General features: G+C 50.4%; 1 protein-coding gene across 2 annotated transcripts; it reads right to left on the bottom strand.

Annotated features, from left to right (window-relative positions):
• Positions 1-1,421: 1,421 nt before the first annotated feature.
• On the bottom strand, positions 1,422-16,440 carry LACTBL1 (lactamase beta like 1). Of its 2 annotated transcripts, XM_006278379.4 has the most exons (7): positions 16,188-16,440; positions 13,793-13,937; positions 13,361-13,470; positions 10,670-10,827; positions 9,631-9,878; positions 8,466-8,571; positions 1,422-6,313 (listed from the first exon to the last, which is right to left on the bottom strand). In XM_006278379.4, the coding sequence occupies exons 1-7, from the start codon at positions 16,206-16,208 to the stop codon at positions 5,335-5,337; spliced, it is 1,767 nt and encodes a 588-aa protein (XP_006278441.3). In that variant the 5' UTR covers positions 16,209-16,440; the 3' UTR covers positions 1,422-5,334. The 2 variants fall into 2 exon arrangements, with proteins under 2 accessions (XP_006278441.3, XP_059572258.1); XM_059716275.1 differs by lacking the exon at positions 16,188-16,440 and having other exon boundaries at positions 13,793-14,120.
• Positions 16,441-22,000: the final 5,560 nt, after the last annotated feature.

The following is a 22,000-nucleotide window of genomic DNA, read 5'->3' as shown; positions in this document are numbered from 1 at the left end:
GGGAGCATCTCTCTGCATTATAGCTTTTCTCACCACATCTCCCCCCTTAGCCACACACTCCCAGTGACTGCCCAGGTCAATTAACAGCCATGCAGAGGAGACATTACTGCATCACTCTGGAGTGAGCTTTTAACCACTCGCTTTCCTATTCTTCCTTTTTCTGTGGCTGCTTTAGCAAGCCCCTGCAAGCTCTCAGGAGGCTTCATTTTCCTTTTGGACAAATGAAGCATCCATCCTGGTTTCCAGCTTGTTGTTGATGGGAAACTTCCCCACACCAAGTCTCGACAGACTCGAGTCCTAGGCCAGTCCTTTATTCTGCTGCCGTTTGCGGGGCACCTGCAATGAGCTCCTCTGGAAGCTCAGCTCCCACCAGACAAGCTTCAACCCTACCAGCACAAGCCAAAGAAATCAAAAATACCCCATCCTCTCTAGACACAGGAACAGCAACTTTCCCCCTTGGCTTTCCCACACACAGCAGCCTAGCTTCTCCTTGCAAGCTACAGCTAAGCCTCCTTCTGCTCTCTCCTCTGGGGTGTAAAGCTCCCAGCAGGATATTCCCCCACTTCTAAAGGAGCCAGCCCTCCCTGTTGCAAATCCTTATATTGGGATCTAATTGCCTCCTTGGAGCCCCTCATCAGGGCCACCTGGTTTCCGAGGGGCGCCGGCTGCAGGGGTCCGGCTCATTGGCTGCAGGGTGGGTTGGGCTGAGTATACAAGCCCAGACCCTTGCCTTGGGCTCTTGCTGCCCACAAGCTTCACAGCCTGCAGCAGCAATGCCATCCCTTCCCCTTCCCTCTGAATCTAACCATTGCTTTCTTTCTTTTTAGCAGCTCTGCTTCCTACAGACAGGATCTTTGCTATGCATCTCTGGTGTAGTTGGCTGGTAAGGTGCAATGTTATCCTGCCTTCTTACTATTGCAGCTAATGACCTCTTTCCACCAATTTGTTGGGAACAGAAATTAGATGCACTGGCCTATATTTCCCTGGCTCTTCTCTAGAGCCCTTCTCAGACTGGAATTACTTTGGCTGCCCTCCAGTCCTGTGGCACTGAAGGTGGCACAGTAAATAATTTCTATTTGATCTCAGAGATCCTATAGGTACCCTTCTTATCAGTGAAGGTTTTTACCCTATTTGACCCTATGTGGACTTGGACATAAGCATACCCTACCAGCAGAGTCTGCCCTATCAATCCTGCCTGAATTAACCACTGGCAATCCTTTAGCAAGCAGCACAGGGGCAACCGAACAGATGGATGCTTAATAGTCATAAAAAACATTATAGGCAGACCTCACAACATGTATTTATATGGTGTGCCACACAAACTGAACTATCTTGCATTGAAATGCAGGTTCTTTTCTCGGGTTTTCTCATATTGCAAGGTGGTTTCAAGTAGGAATGCACTGGTCTCAGTTCAGTGTTCATTCAAGTTAAGCCATTGAATTACTTTATTAATGATTTGGATTCAGGAGTAGAGAGTTTACTGATAAATATTTCCACTTAATACAAAAATAGGGGGTGCAAATACTGTGGAGGATGGAGTTAAAATCTTGATCTTGATGGGCTATAGGCAACACAATGACACTCAGCAAGGGCAAGTGTACCATCAAATGCAGACCGGGGGGGATAACTGGCTGGGTTGCTAGAGATGGTCTGGGAGTTATGGTGGATCATGAGATAACTGGTGTGATCCTGGCACAAAAAGAAACACTTGCATGTTGGGGCTGTATAAACAGGGGCATCATTAGCAAGACAAGTTGACAGAACAAGGAGTGATGATCTTAAGTTGCAGCAAGGGAGGTTTAGGTTGGATATTAGGGAAAAAAATTCTCAGTAAGAGAGTTGTGAAACACTGAAACAGGTTATCCAGAGAGGTGGTTGGATCTCCACCCTTGCAGGTTTTTAAGACCAAAGCCTTGGCTGGGATGATGTAGCTGGGGCTGGTCCTGCTTGGAGCACGGGGTTGGACTAGATGCGACTCCCGAGGTCTCTTCAACCCTCGTTGTCTGTGATTGTGTGATGGTAACACTGCTTGGTGCTGGTTAAAGTCAGCTGGAGCATTGTGTCCAGCTCTGGGAACCATCTTTTAAGGAGGATGTGGAGAACCTCGGGGGATTTAGAGGCATGTGACACCTCCTCCTTTTCTGGAGGAGTTGAAATGCAAGCTAAGGAGAGGTTGAATGAGTAAGTTTGCTTAGTTCTGGGGGAGATGAGATGGGGGGGGGGGGGTGTAGGGCACGTGGTAGCAGTTTTCAAATATTTCAAAGACTGTTGTAAAGAGCAGTGAGAAAAATAATCCTCTCATGCCAGAGGGGGCAGAAAAAAAGGTGTAGTGGGTTTAAACCCCAGCAAAGAAGACTTGAATTAAGTCTTAGGAAATAGCTATCACCTGTCTTTTGCAAATCTCAGGAAAATGTCTTTATTATAAGCACAGTAGGACAATGGCACAGGCTGGCTGGGAAGTTAGGGAGCCTCCTTCACTGGAGGCTTTCAAGACGAGGTTGTAGAGATGTCTACCTGGACTGGTTTAGGAAGGAGCAGTCCCGCGTCTCTGCGAGGGGATCAGCTTTGTGACCGTATTCATGAAGTTGTCGTCCTATCCTGCTAGAGAGGAGCCTTCGCTTTGCCTGGGATCTCTCCACTTCCAACTGAAGGGATGACGGCGTTGACTCTCACAAACATCTTATTCCACCCCAAATATTTCTCAGGGGTTGGAGTTAAGCAGAGGTTGACAAAAATCCCACAAAACACACGGTGCACACAACAAAACACAACTAGCAACAAAAAATAAAAGGTTTAAACAACTAAAATAAATCAAACACATCCTTTTCCTCTCAATGGCTCAGGCTACCTTCTTTGCATATCCTAAATCGTGGCACGTCACCAACAAACTGGGTTTGTTTTAAAGAAAATGCTTTAAAATGCAAACTCTTTTTTTGTTTTTTATCCAAGAAAGGAAATCAAAATGGAGCTTTGTCCCAGCAAGGGTTTTACCGCTGCTTCACCTGTAAAAAGGGCCCCTAGTCTGTCGAGGTGGCACGCGCTAGAGCTCGTTCCACGACGCTTGCTTTCTTCTACAGCACCCCTGCCCGCGCAGCCATCTCTGCTGCAGCCCGCGCAGGCTCCGGATGTCTTTCCCACTAACACGAACACCATCTCCCTCTGCGGGGAGGTGCCTCTGCATTGCTTTTAATCTTGGGCACAAATGGCTCAATCAGGTTCTTTGATATTTAACCACTTTTTGAATCTAGCTGAATTTCCTTTATTTCACAGAGATGCAAATGTTCACTACAGGCACATCTACACGTGCATTAATGTGCTTTAGTTAGTGCGCATTAAATCTGGTACAATGCGAGGTCCTAAGAAAATGCTCATTAGCCTGTCTTAATGTGCGTTAACTAAAGAGCATGGGGGGGGTCTATATATATGCACTCTAGGGGGGAAGGGAGGTGTTTTAATTAGAGTGGCTCTGAGAGCTGCTTTAATTAAAGTGCCTGCAGCGCCACATGTATTCATTCAACAAGCTTTAGTTAAAGCACCCTCACCACCATTTTGAAACATGGGGACACTGAGTACATGTGATGTGGAGGTTGCTGGAGCACTAAATAGCATGCTCTAGCAGACTCGCTCCAAAGTATGCTAATTAGCACGCGTCAGAGCAGAGCGCTGTCAAATGTATAGGTGCCCCTGGTTTTTAAGTGACACTTAATGTGCATTAGCCTATTTTAATATGCATTAACTAAAGAGCACATTTTTAGTGATGCTTTAATGCACTGCACATTAAAGTGCACATGTGGATGTGTCCAGGGTGTCCTCTACCATATCAGAGTTCCTGGAAGCAGTAGTGCTCCCAGGTGGTGTGTGTGTGTTTATTACTGCTCCGTTAACTGCATTTCCTGAAATGCAAAAATGACTTTGGCGACGTCCCTAGGGACAGGGGAACTGCAGCAAATCTATTCTATTAGTTTTGACCCCGGAGCCTCGCCTGCTAATTTTTTAACTTAGGAGTTCTGGGGAAAACGCAGTTTCCAGATAGCTCAAAATGCAGGTCGCCTCCTCAAAACAAAATAAAATCCAATCAAACCCCAAGTCAATTGTTAGCAAAATTGTTTCACATCTCAACCGGCAAAGACACTTATTAGAAGCTCTTTGGGACACAGCTAATCTCATAGAAATGAATATTCTGCCTTAAGCCTTGTCATATCCCACTCCAGTCAAAGCCTCTAATGACATTTCACAATATCATGCAAATGGCTTAAAGAAGAAAAAAAAAAAGAAGGTGGGAAGAAGCAAGAGACAAACTGTGAAAATCTCTATTTGTGGGGAAAAAACCCTTCCTTAACAACGCCGAGAGAAAGTGCCGTGTTCTCTGGCTTGACTTTCTCTCCTGCACCAAGCATCATGCTTGATGGACAATATCTCCGCTAACTCCGACACACATGTACTTTTGGCCATATTTTCAACTGCTTTTCCCTGGTAGAGCCGTACAGGAACGGCACTCGTCTACCCCTATCGACTCCACTGGAGCTGCTCTGATTTCTAAGCAGGTGTAGATCTCTGCCTTTCGCCGCAATGGAGCGATGCTGATGTTTGCCAGCTGGGGACCACGTCTGTTCTTCCAATGAAACAACACTGCTGACACCGTCTGGAAAGCTCATCCATCGACTCCAGCAGAGCAATGCTGCTTTACACCAGCTTACGACCGGATCCGTATTTAACTGCGGTAGCCCTGACCCTACGCTGCTAACGACGTGAATGATCATTTGATAACAGGGAGCGAGGTACTCGGGGTAGGAAGGCCTATGGGCTCCAGCTCATAGCGGTGCTGAATACTGGTTTTGTGACTAATATTTCCACGCAGGCATTAGCTAATGAGTCATTAGCTCAGCATCTCATGAGAGAGGTCCTATAAGCCTCCTTTTACAATGAGATAGCTAAAATAGAGGGAAAGGAAGTGACTTGTCCAAGACCACGGTGCGGGTCCGATGCAAGGCGGTGCATCGAAAACGCCGGACACCAGAAGAGACCTTCTCAGAGACGCGCTGAGGCCAGTCTCGAGCACCCTGATGGTGGTCAAAGCCGCTCTGCTGCGGTTGAGGGTCTTCACTGGCGTCCATATAGCATCCATCCAGCACAGGCCAGAACGTCATTTTTGCGCGCGTCCCCAACACCCAGCTGGACTCGCAGGACCGGGGGAGACGAGCCACTGGAGTCAGTCCAGGAAAGAAAAAGTGTTGTATGAAACGGTTAGTGGCCATCATCTTTCCCTTTAATGTGGCCTCTCCAAAGCCACGAGGACAAGAGAGTGGGGGAGACACCGACCCGAAGCCCCATCAGTTAGCTGTAGAAGACAGGCTTGCGGTGTATGCGCACCACATTGTACGTGTTTAGCCCGGGAGCATCAAAGCCAGGAGACAAACACTTGCGGTCGAAAGGGTAGAAATTAAATAGCTGCCCATCCTGGGTCTCTAGAGAGACGGAGGCAGAGCCCAGGCGCAGGACGCATGGGAACTCCTTGTCGAAGACCACCTGGAAGACCCGGTCCTCCAGGTGGTGAAGCTTGATGGTCCGGTAGTTTTCAGGGATCAGTTCTTCTATGTGGGGCCCAAACTGCTGCATGACCAGCACCCCGTGAGATCCAGCTTTGATCTCGTAAAAGGTCAAGTTGGAGTACGTGTAGTAGCCCACGTAGGGAGCGGGGCTTGGGGGAGCGTTCAGGCTCTTCTCTGCTTCCCGGAAGGCCGTCTCCATGGCGGGGATAAGGGTCTCGTACGTCTGCGTCACGATATCCCCCCCCTGAGGCCTGGGGCCCGCCATCAGAACGATGAAGCTTAAGCGGAGCTTGGGGATGAGGGAAAAGGTCGCCGAATAGCCATCCAGGTCGCCGTCTTTTCGGATGACATCATAGCCCAGCTGCTCATTGATCTCCCAGGGGGTGCCGGTCTTGTTGGCGAAGTAGTCCCTCGAGCATTTGAAGAGAGGTGTCAGCATCGTCTTCACAGTATCAGGCTCTAAGAGGCGTCGGTGGTAGGTGCCTAGGAAAACCATCGCCAGCTTGGCCAGGTCAGCGGCTGTGGAGTACATCTGGCCGGAGGGCCGGTACCAGCCCAGGTCGTACAGGGGAGCTGGCTGCCCGCTGCTGTAGAAGCCCACTGCCATTTGGGAACGGATGGGCGGTGTGATGTCAAAGCCGGTGTCCTCCATGCCCAAGCGATCCAAGATATTCTCCGAAACCCAGCGCTGGTATTCCCCCGCAGCAGCACGATCAGCCAACACGTGGGCCATCAGTGAGAAAGCCAAATTACTGTAATGGCATCTGCAACGAGAGAGACATGCATCTCAGTGTCATCCTTCAATAGGCCTGCAAGAGCCCTGGCCTTCACCAGTGCTGCGGTGACAGACGTGTTATAAATGCCGTCAGTGACCCAGGCAATCAGGACTCATAGTAAAGAGGATATCTTTTATTAGACCAACAAGATTTTTACAAAAAAAAAAGGTCTTTAATTGCAAGCTTTCGGGCGCAAACACCCTTCACCTGGATACCTGACACATGGAAGTCAAGGACCCAGTTCTTTCATGAGCAGAAAGTGTCACGTACCCTAATGGAAACTAGGAACGGAGATATCCCGAACCTGCTGTCTTGTGACCTGGAGCCACTTCCAAAGCAATTAGAAGAGGGGGAATGAAGAAGGGATGGAGAAAAGGAGAGAGTTTTTTCCTGTTTGGTGACTCAGGATTCGCGGTGAGGCAGGGAGCGCCGCGGGTGAGATGCAACAGCACCGTTAACACCGCCCGTCTGCATTACCGTCAGGTACATTACAACACGCTTAAGAGGCAGGGAGCGAGGGGGGGAAAAATACTACAAAGAATACATGCCACAGGCATCGTCTCCAGAACCTTATTTACCAGGCCTTATATTTAGCAGCAATACATTTTTTGTGTTAATTATCTCTATTATATGATAACAAACAGATGCGGGCTGAAGGCCTGCACAGCAGCAGGCCATGGAAGTCCCAGTTAAGTGGTTTTGTAGGTTTAAGCACTTAAAGCATCTTAAGGTGTGAGAAGCTCTTAAACCAGTTTATGCCGCACGGTAGCGTCAAGCTTTGAAGTTGTGTCACATCCTTAAGAAGCATAAGTCCATGAATCATTAAGTCCATGAGATCCTTTAAATCTTAAAATGGCCCGGTGTTTATGGACACAAAGCAGCATGCGTGGGCGTGCACACTTCGGCCTGTTACACCAAATCGGTGCACACGTGGACTTGGTGTGATGCTCTTCCGCGCTGCTGGAGTCCTTGAAAAACTACTACAACAAAAAACGCATGGACCTTCGTCTTCCTCCTCACTGCTTTTGGTCACTCAGTCTTTAGATAAGACACTGATGTGTTCAAAAGCAGATGCGTTAGCAGACTTTCAGAGGCTTGGAGCGGGAGAAATAGATTCTGGCCCCACAAGTGCTTCAGCGATGAGTGCCAGACTCACGCCTGCATAGATTATGGGTCCCTCTGCTCCTAGAATATATTAATAATCACCTAGTAAACCTTCCTGAATAATACAGACTACCATTTTACCACGTTTTCCTGCACCGAGCCCATAACTTCTAGCTGAAACGGAGCAGACTTTTGGGAAGCAAATGGACAAAGTTTATTTAAAGCCTGTTCATGACAGAGAGTCTGCCACATGCCTAAGCAAACTGCTCTCCTACTAAATTAAAACATCTGAAAAGTTTGTAATTTAGTCCCACTTAGTTGGAATATGTCTAGCTTCAGCTTCCAAACACTGGATCTTGCTCGGCTTGTGCCTTCTAAATTGTCAACAGGCAGCTTAAATTCTGACATTTTCCGAGTGCTTGACTTTGAAGCCTAGACAGCATGCTTATAACATCATTTTTAATCATGATAAATATTTATAGCTTCTATTGACAATAAGAATTGGCCAGATTTTCAAAGGTATGCAGTTCCCTAATTAAGCTGAAAGCTGCCCAGTAGGATTTTCAAAAGTAGCTATGTAGGAAGAATTTAACTAGTTCATTCCCGGGCTGGAAGGACTGAGCTGGGATTTACGTCCTTGCGAAAACACAGGTTTTGGAAAGGATGGTTTCTTCCCTTTACCCTTCACTACGTTAAACAGTCGCGTACCCCTGCCTGCGGGAGCTGAAATCAATAGCCTGAGCCTGCTTAGGCGGTTTGGGAAGGCAGCGTCTTCAGGCTCCATTGAAAATCTGGTCCAATGACTCTATTATCATGCCACATATTTAGCAGACAAACATGCTGTCTTTCTGTATTGGATCACTGTGATCTCAACTTGTCCCTTCCCCACTGCAGAGGTAGTTTCTGTCATGTCTTTTTGCCTCGATGCAGCTATTTGTAATGCTGGCACTGATTCCTTAGCCACCGAACAGCGCTGCAGTCACCCGAAGGAGAGGCCTGCCCCTCGAGAGAAATGTAAATGTTGCATTTATCTGACCTGGTTCCTGGATCAGCCACCAAAACATCATCCTTCAGGAGAGCAAGTGCTTCTTGTGTGCTTCCCTTCCACAGCAGGCTAGTGGACCGGAGCCTCCTAGGAAGTCCTGTGCAATGGGAACAATCGGGTATCAACAGCGAGAGATACCTACTCACTTATACGAGGGAAAACATTTGGACACGTTCACTGGGCCAGCGCAATAATGAGCTGAAAGTGAAGACTCGCGTGCCCACCGAGACAGCCATGATTATTGCACGGTGTATAAACGGCACGGCAAATGTGCTGCTGAAACACACTGGGTCCAGAACAGTGCTCCACGCAATAATAGGGCAAGGCGAATCAGCCTGTGTAACAAGGCCTGTATGACCCCAGCAGGGTCCTTGACTGGCCTCAGTGGGCCTCGAGAAGCTCCTGTGCCTCTTGGGCAGTGGCTGTTCTGGGGTCCAGGGGTGAAGCTGAACCGTTGCCCAGAATAGCAGTAGTGGCATTTCTATTCAGGCAGTGCTGAGGGAATCAATTGACTTCATGCTCCATTGTAATCTAATGTGTAGATCCAAAAAGCCCTGCTACTGAGCTGTATGCCATCCTCCTCCACGCTCCCAACTCCCCTTGATACTATAGGAGAATCAATACCGTGACCGTGTCACAGGTCACTTGAGGGACACAGGAATTGGTGTGTATTCTTGTGCTTTGGGGGTTTAAACAATAAAACGTTGGGGTGTGGGACCTGGCTCTTGCCTCTCGTATCAGTAGCCAACCTACTAGTACATCTACACTACCAGTAGCAATGCAGACTCTCGCTTTACAGGAAAAAAATACTCTGACAAGACGCAGCCAAGAAGAGACATGCAGCAGCTCCTGCCATGGCCACGGCTTGCTCAGTCAATAGGCAGCATCTAGCATGGAGAGAGGCCTCCTTTCGGTCACCTGTTCTTGGACTCGCTGGGAGAAGATCACAAAGATGCTAGTGCAACTGCAGAAATCTGCAGGACGAGCATCAGGACGGGACTGTGTTAACTTGCAAATGCCAAGCAGGGGGTTTGCGTTCCTCTAGTGTGATCTGTCCTCACTGGGGAAAGGGAGTTTGGCTCTTTTAGCTGGGGCCTTGCACCCATTTGGAGGCCCTGGTGAGGTCTGCAGGGGGGAAGCGGAGGGGTTTTGTTACCTGAGAGCTGGCTGGCCATTCTGCGCAGGGTGACGGGTGACGGCTTGAGAGGCAGCGACCCCTTCTCCAGAAAGACCAGCCCGTCGGCCGTGTATCTTTGTTCAGCTTCCCTTAGCCGCCCCAGGGGATTTTTGATAACGAAGCCCCGAGTGTAACGCTCCAGGGGGTCATCCAAAGACGTTACCTTTCCTTCTTCCCACAGTCGGTACAGCATGATCGTGGGGAAGACTTTGGAGATGCTGGCAATCCTGTTATGACACAAACAGCAAAGCGGGTCATCTCCAGCAGCTCTTCCAGCACTAACGAGTCCCTGGTCCAAGGTCTTTCAAGCTACCACGTCATGCCAAATACTTCCTACACAACTACAGTGATGCAGCACTGCTCATAAAACACATTTCCAAATATTCGTTCTGTTGTTAAATTAAATCCATTTATTTCCCAAGCCCCAAAACACTGATCTTCACTGGAGACTATGTCCATGCCACGTTTCTGACTCCATAGAGTTTTGCTCTACTTGGAACTGAAAATGCCGACTAGATTTTTCTACAAGGGGGAAATCACATTTCTTTTCACTCTTACAGACTTGAAGAACAGTTGATGTTGCTTGAATTAAAAAACAAGTTAGAAAAACTTGACCTCATTCAGATAAAAACCCCTCAAAATTTCCTTCCAAAAGGTAAATGCTTCCATTTGCAATCATCGTGCAATAATTTGGGGAGATAACGAACGCTACTGTCCAGGTCTAAATTTGCATAAACACATACTGTGCTTTTTTTAAATCGAAAAAGGCTCCCGGCGACACTAGTTGCAACAGCAGACTCTTTTCTTATTGTAGCTGGAGGTAAGGCAGGGAGAGGGAAGGATTTATGGGAGCTTTCTCATTGTGACTGACCTAGATTTGCACGGGGAATCGAGTGGCAAAGTGTGCACATCCCTTCTTTTTCCGTCGAGGGGCACTGGTACAGAAATGTTCCTCTAACCCATTGGCTAGTTCTGGGGTACAAGAAAACCCCTCTTGCAAAGGAACCTGCTGTCTCACCTGTAAATGGTATACTCGTTAGGCATTGCTGAGAAGGGGTTAGAGCCATTTTTCTTCCCAAAGTTACCAGTCCAGAGCACAGTATCATTGTAGATAACGATGGCAGACATGGTGGAGAGGCCTGGGCTATGGATTTTGTTGCGCAGCAGCGTGTCCACCTGGGTGATAACGAGAAAATGGTCGTGAGTTTGCTACCAGGCTGACAGGAGAACAGAGAGATGACTCCATACCACAGCAAAGCCTTGTCTGGGATGATGTAGCTGGGGCTGGTCCTGCTTGGAGCAGGGGTTGGACTAGATGTGACCTCCCGAGCTCCCTTCCAGTCCTCGTTGTCTGTGAGTCTCTGATTCTGTAGTGTATTGGTGCAAAACGGGAGAAACGCCCCACACTTACTGCCGAGCAAATAGCATCCTGCCCTCAGATTCATCAACGTCTTTCAACCAAACATTTTTGACCAATGGTCCACCTCAGCTGGTGCCCATCACTTAAACTTCATCCAACAAACATCAGACACGGCCAGTGCTACTCTTGTATCTCCTATAGAGAACCTTCATCTCTTTCACACCACTTATTTGCAGGAAAGGAGGTGGGAAAGCACATCAGAAACAAGGTGCTGGGTGCTTGGCAAGATGAAGGGAACTCAAGGCACATCCTACCCCACTAACTCCCCGGCTGCAGATTCATTAAAGGAGAAGTCCATAGAGGACCAACTATGAAAGTGCCCATCCCAACCCCTCCCACATCCCTCTGTCGTCTCTGAAATAACGACGTGCTCTGAAAACACAAACGCCCTTGCCCATGCTACGACTCCCTCAATACCAGCAGAGTTCGGCCAAGTGCGAACTGTCCATAAACTTAGCTCAAGCCATCTTACATGCACGTTATGGAGGGACCCTACCAGAACTTCAGCCATCGCTGACACTTCGGACCCGATAAACCTGGCCATGAAAATAACAACCCTGCTGCCAGAAAGGCAAATCTTCTTTTCAGAAACGTTGTGGGAGCTTGTGAAGTTCAGGCAGGACGCCAGGAGGAACTGTAAGGGCTAGATATGTCATTAGGAATGGGAATTATTGCAGAAGGGCACGACGAGCTCCTGAAGTGTCTGGAGGCCCTTCGTTCTCCAGGGTCCTGCTAGGTTCATCCCTGAGTGCTTTCTTCTGAAGCTCTTGCATTACTGGGAGGGTCTTGGGCATGCACATGTAGATTGTGGCAATAATTGAGCTGGATGTTGTTATCTTTGTACTAGCCCAGAGGATAACCAAGGCTATGGAAGGGGTTGTGGTCAAGGTGGTTTTAAGGGCATAGGATTGGCAGAGAGCACACAGGGCATCAACATTAGAGCCCTGCAGTCAGAGGCAATCATGTAATACATGTTAAATGTAAAAGTATTTACAAGAATACCTGTTCTGACCCCTCTCACGTGCCACAGCTGCAAAGCGTCCCCCGACACCTCGTAATGGATCTTCGGTACAAAAAACCTAAAGGTCTCCAATACTCTGACTTGCCAGAGGAGGAGACCTAGGGAGATGGAGGTCATCACCCATGTCCTGGGCTCCTGCAGGGCCATGGCCTCTTCACTCTGCGTGCCTAGCAGGGATGGGAGGATTATGCCCCATATTGTAGATGAGGTCTTGCTAATGGGCACCCAAGTCGGGGCTGCTATCAATCGCTCCCTGTGTCTTGGCTGACATGTCCTACAACTGCCTCGGTGTTTGCGCAGCCACATCACGTCGTTGCGTTGGCTCATCGTCATTCTGTGACGGGCTAATACATTGAGATTCCTCCTGTCCCACATCCCCCAGCGCACGAGCAACCAGCTTGCATCCAAAGGTCTTGGTATCGGTCTTAGTGCATGGCTTCGAAGTGTTGTACCATGTTATTACTGCAGCCCAAGGTTACCCCTCTTGTGTGTCCATCGTATCCTCCGCAGCATTCACAGTGACCCCCAACTTTGTGTCATCTGCAGTTTTCATAATCACGAACCTGGTTCTTGCATAAAGGCCATTAATGAAATTAGCCATCGAGGCTCACGGCAGAGGTGATATCTTTTATTAGATCAACAACATTTTTGCAAAAACATTTCTTTAATTTTTTGCAAAAATCCTGTTGGTCTAATAAAAGATATTACCTCAACCATGAGCCCTGATTGCTTTTTCCGTTAGATCAATACGGCTACAATCTGGATGCCTGATTAATGAAATTAGTGATCCTTGAGAAACACCACCAGAAACCGTTCTCTGGTCTCATGGCTCCCCTTCAATGTAGCCCACTGGAGTTTCTCCTTGAGCCATCTTATTATTATTTGACTTCCAATTTTAGTATTAACCCCCATCTTCTCCGCTATAGGTAGTAATTTCCTGCAAGGTGCAGTATCAAATGATTTACTGAAATTTTTGAAGATAATACTTTTATTGTAGAAAGATATTAAGTTATCCAGTCTTTTATAATAGAGCCGCATTTCATTTTCCACCATGTTCTATCTACCTCCACATCTTAATTAGTCTTTCCTTAACGGCCTGTTCTACAGCCTTACATAGTACTGAAGGCAAAGCAACAGGACCGCGGCTGCTCAGTTCTCTCGTTTTTCATACAGACACAGTACAGAAGACCATGCAATAAGGAAGTGTCTGCACCTAGGAATAAGGCTGGAATTAAAAACATGCAGCCCCTCCATCCTACCCCACAAACCTTCTCCAGTGCATCCTTCAGGATGGGGATCGGGTGATCCAGCGGGACTGGTTCTGGATAGCGGGGACACATTTGCACGGCTTCTGACCTCCCCTCCATTCCAGATGGACCTGGGAATAATTCAAGAGAGGCACCTGGCTGACTGGATAGTGCTTTCCACACTTTGTTAGATACTTCTGTTTCCTTCCCCTGACTAGCTGAGAAAGGAGACTGTGCAATGAGATACGAATGTTGAGAAATAGGGATATATGGGGAGGAAAGGGCTGTGCTGACTGCTTTCCCTTTGTTAGCTAGGTCCCTGCAGAGCCCCTCTAAAATACTGTAGAGCTCAATCCAGGGAGTTGACACAGGCAGAAAACCCTTCATGTGAACATCACCAAAATCCTAGGCGTCGCCTCCAAACGGCGCAGAGCCCGACTGATCCATACTCACCCGGCTCCACTTTGGGGAGACTGTACTGCCACAAGAAGCAGCCGGTCATGGCAACAGAGAGCAAGAAAAAGAAGATCAGCGTCACATGGATCCACTTCACTTCCATCCGAGGCAGCTTGAGGAGGCCCCGGCTGCTGGAGGTCTGCTGCAAACAGAAGAGACGTGTGGTTTCAGTACGACTGAGACAGGAAGGAAGGGAGAGAAAGGAAATTGCTTCCCACATGTGCCAAGTGGACATGTTATTCCACATAGCATGTTGTTAGCTAGAAGCTGTGGCAGGCAGATGGACCCCGAATGAGCTGTGGGTTTTTATTCTGTGCTCGATAAGAGTCTGATTTGGTTTTACTACGAGCTCCTGTACGGGATACAAACCAGACTTTCACGAAGCTCCCAGCACTGCTGCACCAGGAAGTTAATCCGTAGCAGTGCCATGGAATATATATATATATGCATGCATATGTGTGTGTATATATATATATATATATATGCATATATATATGCATGTGTGTGTGTGTATATATATGCATGCATATGTGTGTATATATATATATATATGCATGCATGTGTGTGTGTATATATATGCATATATGCATGCATGTGTGTGTGTATATATATGCATGCATGTGTGTGTGTATATGTGCATGCGTGTGTATATATATATGCATGCATGTGTGTGTAAATATATATATGCATATATATATGCATATGTGTGTGTGTGTATATATATGCATGCATATGTGTGCATATATATATATGTATATATATGTGTGTGTGTGTGTATATATATATATATATATATATATATATGCATATATTTATATACACACCACACACACATATATGGCACTTTGCAGCAGACCAGCTGGAATCACTGCAAACTGTGTCTTAAAGAAACAGTTCAATCAGAAGCTGATTTAACCCAGCGTGCCTGTTATTGCCAGGGCCCTTTTTCTCTAGTGGAGTTTGCAAGAGTTAATTGTCCCCCTTCAAGGTCCCAGTGAAGTGCCAGTCACGGCACGACCTTAGCTGAAGAGCGCTTGCTTCCTCCCTGCTTCCACAGCGTGGGAAACTGCCAAAACTGTTGGCAGCCAGGCGGTGCTCTGTTCAGGCTGTCATCTCCTCTCATCAAAACCCCTTCTTTTGCAGCCTCTCCAAATCCCAGCTTTCCTGGCTGCAGCATCTGGACACTGCTTCCTCCTCTGAGCAGACCCACATCCTCCCTTCTGGCATACAGGCAGTGGTTCCCCATTCATTTCAGGGTCCAGGGTAAAGTGTCCTCCTTTTCATACAGCCACAGACCATAAGGGCTGGAAGGGACCCCAGGAGTCCAACCCCTGCTCCAAGCAGGACCAGCCCAACTAGATCATCCCAGCCAAGGCTTTGTCTAGTTGGGTCTTGAACACCTCCAAGGATGGAGACTGCACCGCCTCTCTGGGGAGCCTCTTCCAGTGCTTCACTACCCTCCTCGTGATACAGTTTTCCTTAATATCTAACCTCAACTTCCCTTGCTGCAGCTAGAGCCCATTGCTCCTTCTGTCATCTGCCTCCACTGAGAACAGCCCACCTCCATCCTCTTTGCAGCCGTCCTTCAAGCTTTTCTAGGTGTTCGTGGTCCCGCTCATGGACATTATCTTTCCAAGCTCCCCATTTCACTCCATGCACTCATCTAGCCACAACCTTTGCTTTATTTTTCTGCATAGTCTTGTGACTTGTGTCTTCTCTGCAGCACTTGCTTTCTGGAGGAAACAGCCTGTGCCGCTTCCTGTCACCTGTTATACTGTAGTGCCATCGAGAGACACTTACCCCTCTCTACCATAAGCTGTAACACTTTCTGCCATTTCTTTTAGTCGTGCAATATTGAAAAATTTTCCATCTCCTTCCAGACTGAACATAAATTCTCTCTAATGCCTGCCTGCTCTTTGCAAAGAGGAGCTGGAACCAACAGGACCTCACCAACTATTTATAGCACCATCATCTCCTCTTGGCATCTGCATGGGAGAGGATTAACTCATGCGACACGCAGCCCCTCTGTGCCTGTGTCAGGCAGCTCGCACGCACGGATCGGGATCCACGTGGGGCAGGGAGCAGATAGGGCGAGCTGCTCACAAAATGCAGGAGCAAGAGCGCAGAGGAAGAAAGAGGGAAAGCGCGGGCCAGCTGCTGCTGCCGCTTATTCCCGTGTTAGCTGGGATCATGGATCCTGTAGGTCAGTGGAGTCTCAGTGCTGCAGCAGAGAGATGAATCAAAGCACTTCCTGGCCTGCTAATGCATTATTTAGACACAGGTATGTCATCTGCTTTCCTTCCTATTTGCCACTGGGAGCTGATGTTGGCAACCCTTGGCAAAGGGAGCAAAAGCAGCAAAGAAGCTGTGAGCTCTGCAGGCTTTGCCTTACCCGTAGCTGTAACCTGTCCATGGCTGTTGAGAAGTCCCGTCTTACCACCAGCACTCATGCACCTGCTAGGGCGAGACGGGAGAAAAGGTTTAGCAAGAAAAGGCAGGCCCCAGGTGCAGAGGCCAGGTGAGAGCAGAGTGGGGAGAGCCCCTCAGGGCAGGGCGTGGTGGAGCAATGGGCGATGAAGTGGAAAAGAGAGGGTGACTGGTTTTGGGACCTGCCCTTGGTAAGAGCTGGGGGAGAGAGTGAGAGTGGGCTTCTCCATTCCCTCTGCTTCTCAACCCTCCCGCCGAGGGAACGGGCTGGCAGTGCGAGTCTATTCACGACGCCGTCTCCTCTCCCTTCTGCTTCCAGGGCCGGACCCGTGCCCCCAAGCCCCGCGGCTATCAGCCGCCCCAATCCCTTGCTCCCCGCCCCATCCTGTGGGAACGTGGAGATCTTCACTGTCGAAACTTCCCAACCGATCATGCTGTGATATAACCCTTTCCTCCAGCCCTCCCTTGCAAGGACAGGCCAATCCTCATCCCTTTGCTCCATCCCCTTCCCCAAACACCTTCCTTTGCCCTCTCCTTGCTGGACGTCTTATTGCACATGAAGAGACAGAGCTCATGGGCCACGTCTAAAGCCTGGGTCCACCTCAGCTAGCAGCAATGATTACAGAGACTGGGATGGAGACAGCGCTCCACGATGCCCTGCAAAGCCATAAAAGCCGGTGTCGGAGCATCAGCTATCCTAGCACCACCGCTTGCATGATCCGACCTCCCTTCCCAGCCCACCAGATGTGGTTTCTTTGGGAGCTAAACAAGCCTCGGGAAGCTCTTACCAGGTCTGCCGCGGTGCTCGGGCGCGGGTGACTGCGGCGGCCGTCCAGCCGTCACAGATATCGTTAAGAGCGGCGGGAGCGCTAATCCCAGCAGCCAGCGTCTCTGAGCACAGATTATTTGCTGTCCTGACTCTCACGCGGGGGGAGCAGCTGGCCAGGGGGCAGCCCAAGTCGGGGGGAACAGACCCAGCAAGGTGGAGCTGGGGCAGTTTGGGGGACACTTAGTGTTAATGTGCCCCGGATAGGAAATAATTGCAATGCCTATTGCTTATGCCAGCAGTATCACACGTCCCCTTTGCACCGCACTAGGTAGGGGACGAGTGTCCCAAAGACACGCAGAGGACCCGACTCCCCATGCTCGCGGCAGTGGCTGTCCGCCTGTCCAGACTCCAGCACCCCTCCTTCCACCAAGGCCTGCTCAGAAAATGGCAGCTCTTTACTGTTCACTTGGTTTTGACGACAGAAAACAAACCCTAGTGCGATTCTCCTGCTGCAAAGAGCTCAGAAAGACCCCAGCATGGTTTCCTAGCTGAAATCTCTGGGCTGATCTCAGTCTCTGCTCCGTCGCAGCGGAGGAGACCGTTCTCCTCGCCGCGGAGGGTGAGCAGCAGCTGCCGAGCGGTTGCCATCAGGGGCTGGGTGGACGAAGCAGATGTCTCTGGCCTGGCTGCATTTTCCCTGGCTCGGGGGAACTTGGCTGGGGAAGTGTAAGGTTGTGCTGCCATCTGCGGGCAGCCTGCTGAAGGCCGGAGTCAGGAAAGGAGCTGGCACAAGCCCCCGGGGCTGGCAGGGGAGTAACAGCTGGCACAGATGTGCATTCATGTACCCCCGCGGAGGGTAGCATCCAGCCCCGGGAGTTGGGAGCAGGCAGGGGTCCTGCATCCCCATCTCGAGCGAGGAGGTTGCGGGAGGCTGCCGCAAGCATTGCCGCCAGCCAGCCCCGGAGAGGCAGGGGCTGGCAGGAGCCCTGCCCTGCTTCTGGGCTCTTTAAATGGGTCAGCAGCAGGTGACGGGATGAAATTACCCCTCATTTTATTGCCAAGGGCCTGCAGCCTGGAACAGCAGGGTCTGTCATGACAAGGGGATGGTTTAACCAGCACATCGTGTTAACCCCTTCACGTGCCTGTCCATTCCCACCCGCCTGCCTGAAGCCGGGAGAAAACCACGAGGTCTCTGTCTCTAGGTAGGAGAAGGACCCTCGAGGCAGCTCTCAGGAGTCATTTCAGATCGAGGATGCTCAAAAAGTCTCCTCTGTCCGACCCCCAGAGGTACGTACGAAAGGGTCTCAGTCTGGGCTGAGCCTGAGAGGGCAAGGCTTTGTCTGGGGGGTGTCCCAGTTTGAACCCCGATGTTTGTCCCAGTTTGAACCCCGATGCAGCCTTTTGTTTGCACGGTATCTGGACAGCGCAGACAGCAAACGCACCTCTTGTATGGTGTGCTACCTTGGCAGGTTGCTCCAGACCTCCACCTGTGCGTGGGGTTAACACCGGAGAGGCTGGGTATAGGGTAAGCGCCGGTGTCCAGACACAAGGCTGGGCACTGAGGGCAGACCGGGTGCTGGATATGGGTCATGCATGGCCATGGAGCAGCGTGTGGGATGAGTGGGGGCACAATGCCAGGACCAGAGTGTGGACAAGGGGCAGGGCACTGCCTTAGCACCAGGGCGCGGCCATGGGCATGCTTCGAGTGGAAGGGGCACAATCCTGCGCGCAGGTGAGCCGAGGCCTGGGCATGGGGGTTGCCTTGAGCTGGCAGCTCTGGGACATGGTGCTGGGAGCCCAGGAAGAGCCAGGACTGCACCGGGGGGATGTAGACGTGCCAACTTGACAGCATGAAGCAATGCAGGGCAGCGCTAACCTCCCCACCGGATAGCCGGACCCAAAGCTGCCTTGTTATCTTGCCACCTCCTGACACACGCCAAATGGGTGCGATGCTACCGCTCCCTGGGCTCAAGATCTGGTCGGTCATGTCCTCTTCTTCCCCGTGCCCTTCTGGCAAGGGCCAGGGCGCAGCTCAGGTGCCCTCTCGGTCACCCAAACCGAGGGAGAAGGAGCTGGCAGGTCTCCCTGGGCAGGGAGCTCTTTGGTGTGGCCTTTTGGCAGGGCTGGAGGAGATGGAAACCTTTCTATTTCCATCGTGGTTCTTTTCAACGTAATGTTGTTCATGTCGGTGGGTCCATGCACTTTAGGGGGAGAAACAGGCCCTGCATAGGAGAGGGGGTGTGGGCTGCTCTGCACGCCAGGAGCGGGCTTGCCTGCATCCTTCACCATCTGCGCTGCCCTTGGCTCGGTCTTAGCGCTCCCTGCACCCCCCGGCCTGGCCGCGAGCAGCTCGGCGGAGACCTTCGATGCATCTCTCCCAGACCTCCACAGACCAAATGCAACCGGAGGTTTTTCTCGTGTCTCTGAGATCAAGCCCATATGCTTGAGTCCAACCTTGGCAGCTGTTTTCCAAACATGGCACAGGCATGTGATGCTGGCACCTATCAATAGGATCCAGAAGCCACGCTAGGGCAGGGGAAGACACCACAAAACTAGGAAAATCTCTCCTTTAAAAAGGCTGCAAGCAATGGGTGGAGGCAGTGATGGAGCGGAGTAGCCAGGCTCAAAGGATGGTCCAGAAACCTGCACAAATGAAGAGCCGGGCAGAAAGGGGGGAAGGCTGAGGTTGTCTACGAGGAGGAGACACCTGGACTGGGTCGGGAAAGCATGGAAACAGGGACGCAGCCCGTTCCCCAGGGCCAGCGTTTCTTGCCAAGGCATTCCCACTTCTCCCACCTGCCCGGCCTTTTCCACACCATGTCCAGGCAGGAGCCGTGCCATCCCAGCGTGGGAGAGGCGGAGAGGCTTGGCTTTGCTGCTTGGCTTCGCAGCTCATTAGCAGGCACGGCAGGGGGGTGGCAGGACTGGGAGGGCTGCAAATCCTCTCTGGTGGAGGATGTCGTGGACCAGTCCACGTGGGAAGGACTTGCCCTGACCTAACAAGCGCACGGTGCTTTCACACTTAATGTCTCTCCCCCGAGGTCTCCGGTGAAGGTGTCGAGGCGATGAGGAAGCAGATCACAGGAGCGCCAGGATCTGGGCGAAGGAGCTAGTTGCTATGGCAACAGAGAGGCTTATGGTGGAAGACTTTGAAGGATATGTCACATCCATAAAATCACTGCACTGAGGCAGCATCTCCGAGGAGCCGTTCAAACAAACTCCGGAGGAGCAAAGAACGAGCCGAGATGCTGGAACGAATGTAGCGCTGCCGATCACGGGAGCGGTACGTGTGGGTGTATGCAAGGATGTGCGAGTGTTGGCATAGGCGTTGGTGCGCATAGTGATGGGACGTGCGAGCTTGGAGAAGTGTTAATGGGAGTGTGCGTGTGTCGGGGAGGGTTTCGCTCTGCATATGGAGAGAAGGGGTATGCACAGGAGTGGCAAGGATTGCGAAGGAGAGATGCTGCCGTTATTAAAGTACGAGGATGGGGATAACGGGAGCCGTACCGCAGATTCAGTGCGACCGCGGGCAAGTCATCCTCGCTCGCACTGCTCAAACACGGTGCATAAGGAGATGAGCCAGCACGTGCAGACCCAGGAAACGTCCCAGGGGAATACATGGGGTGGCCTCAGGAGCCGTGCCCCGTGCCCCGTGCGTAGCAAATTTGCCGATGACACCGAGTCGGGTGGAGTTGCAGACACTCAGGAGGGAAGAGCCAGGCTCCAAAATAACCTGGGTGGAGTGGAAAACCCCGTCTGTAATCCATCAGACATTCACCAAGCACAAGGGCAAAGTCTGGCACCTGGGACAGAACAGCTGCATCCACGGACACAGACTGGGGAGAGGCAGGCTTGGGTGCAGCGCTGCAGAGAAGGGCTGCGGGGCTACAGTGGGCTATAAGTTAAATAGGACCCAGCAGTGTGCTCTTGTTGCAAAAATAAAAGGAAAAAACCCCCAAACCCAATAGCACCCGGGGTTGTATGAGCAGGAGGGTCCCTTGCAAGCCAAGGGAAGGGATTCGTGTGCAAATCCAGCCCTGCTGAGGGCTCGCCTGGAGCACCGCGTGCAGGGCTGGGCCTGCACTTCAGGAAGGATGAGGACAGATTGGAAAGAGTCCAGCGCAGAGAAACAAAAATGATTAGAGGTTTGGGAAGCCACACGGATGAGGGGAAGCTGAAAGAACCAGGGTTATTTCATCTGGAGAAGAGAAGATGGAGGGGCAGATATGATAGCAGCCTTCAGATACCTGCAGGATGATTGCAGCGAGGAGGGAGAAGGCGGTAGGGGCAGGACTAGGAGCAGGGGTGCCAAGCTGCAGCAGGGGACATTTAGGCTGGAGATGGGGAGGATGTTTCTGGCTGAGGATGGCCAAGCACTGGCACAGGAGGCTGAGAGAAGCTGTGTTACCTCCATGAGATGAGCACGTCATATAGACCAGGGACGTTGAGGGCCCTGCTCTGTCTCCTCGTCCCTTATTGCAGCGTGTTTCACGCACCTTGGGAAGAACGACTGTTTTTAGTAACAGCAGCTTTGCTTTCCTCCTTTATGAGCCGAGTGCAGCAGCGACGACCACGACAAGAGGGGACGACTGAGCTAGTGGTATCTGCTTTGCAATTCTTACCGAGCTCCTCACCCAGAGAAGATTTTATATGCTGAGAAACTTTCCCTTATGAAGAATAACAGTAAAAAAAAAAAAAAAAAAAAGCCCCTTGGTCCTAAATAATCCTCTATGAAATCCACCAAACCAGCCCGAGATTCACGTCTCAGCTGAGTCTGCAGCTACGCAATGCTTCCTGAAAGAAACCAATTAGGAAGAACAATAACGATAATAAAGGTCCAACTGCCACAACACATTTTTGCCAGAGCTTGATTGAGAACAATGGGAGCTGCTGCGTACTTTGGAAAATCTGGCCTGTAATATATAGGTTGTGTAAATTGAGTCCTGCTGGGAAACAGCCAGCGAACTGCCTGACACATCATAGCAACGCTAACCAGCAACAGCCACCGC

The sequence above is a fragment of the Alligator mississippiensis genome, chromosome 13, assembly GCF_030867095.1.
Source record: "Alligator mississippiensis isolate rAllMis1 chromosome 13, rAllMis1, whole genome shotgun sequence".
NCBI lineage: Eukaryota > Metazoa > Chordata > Crocodylia > Alligatoridae > Alligator > Alligator mississippiensis.
The sequence above is the reverse complement of the archived record's forward strand: the minus strand, read 5'-3'. Positions and strand labels throughout refer to the sequence as shown.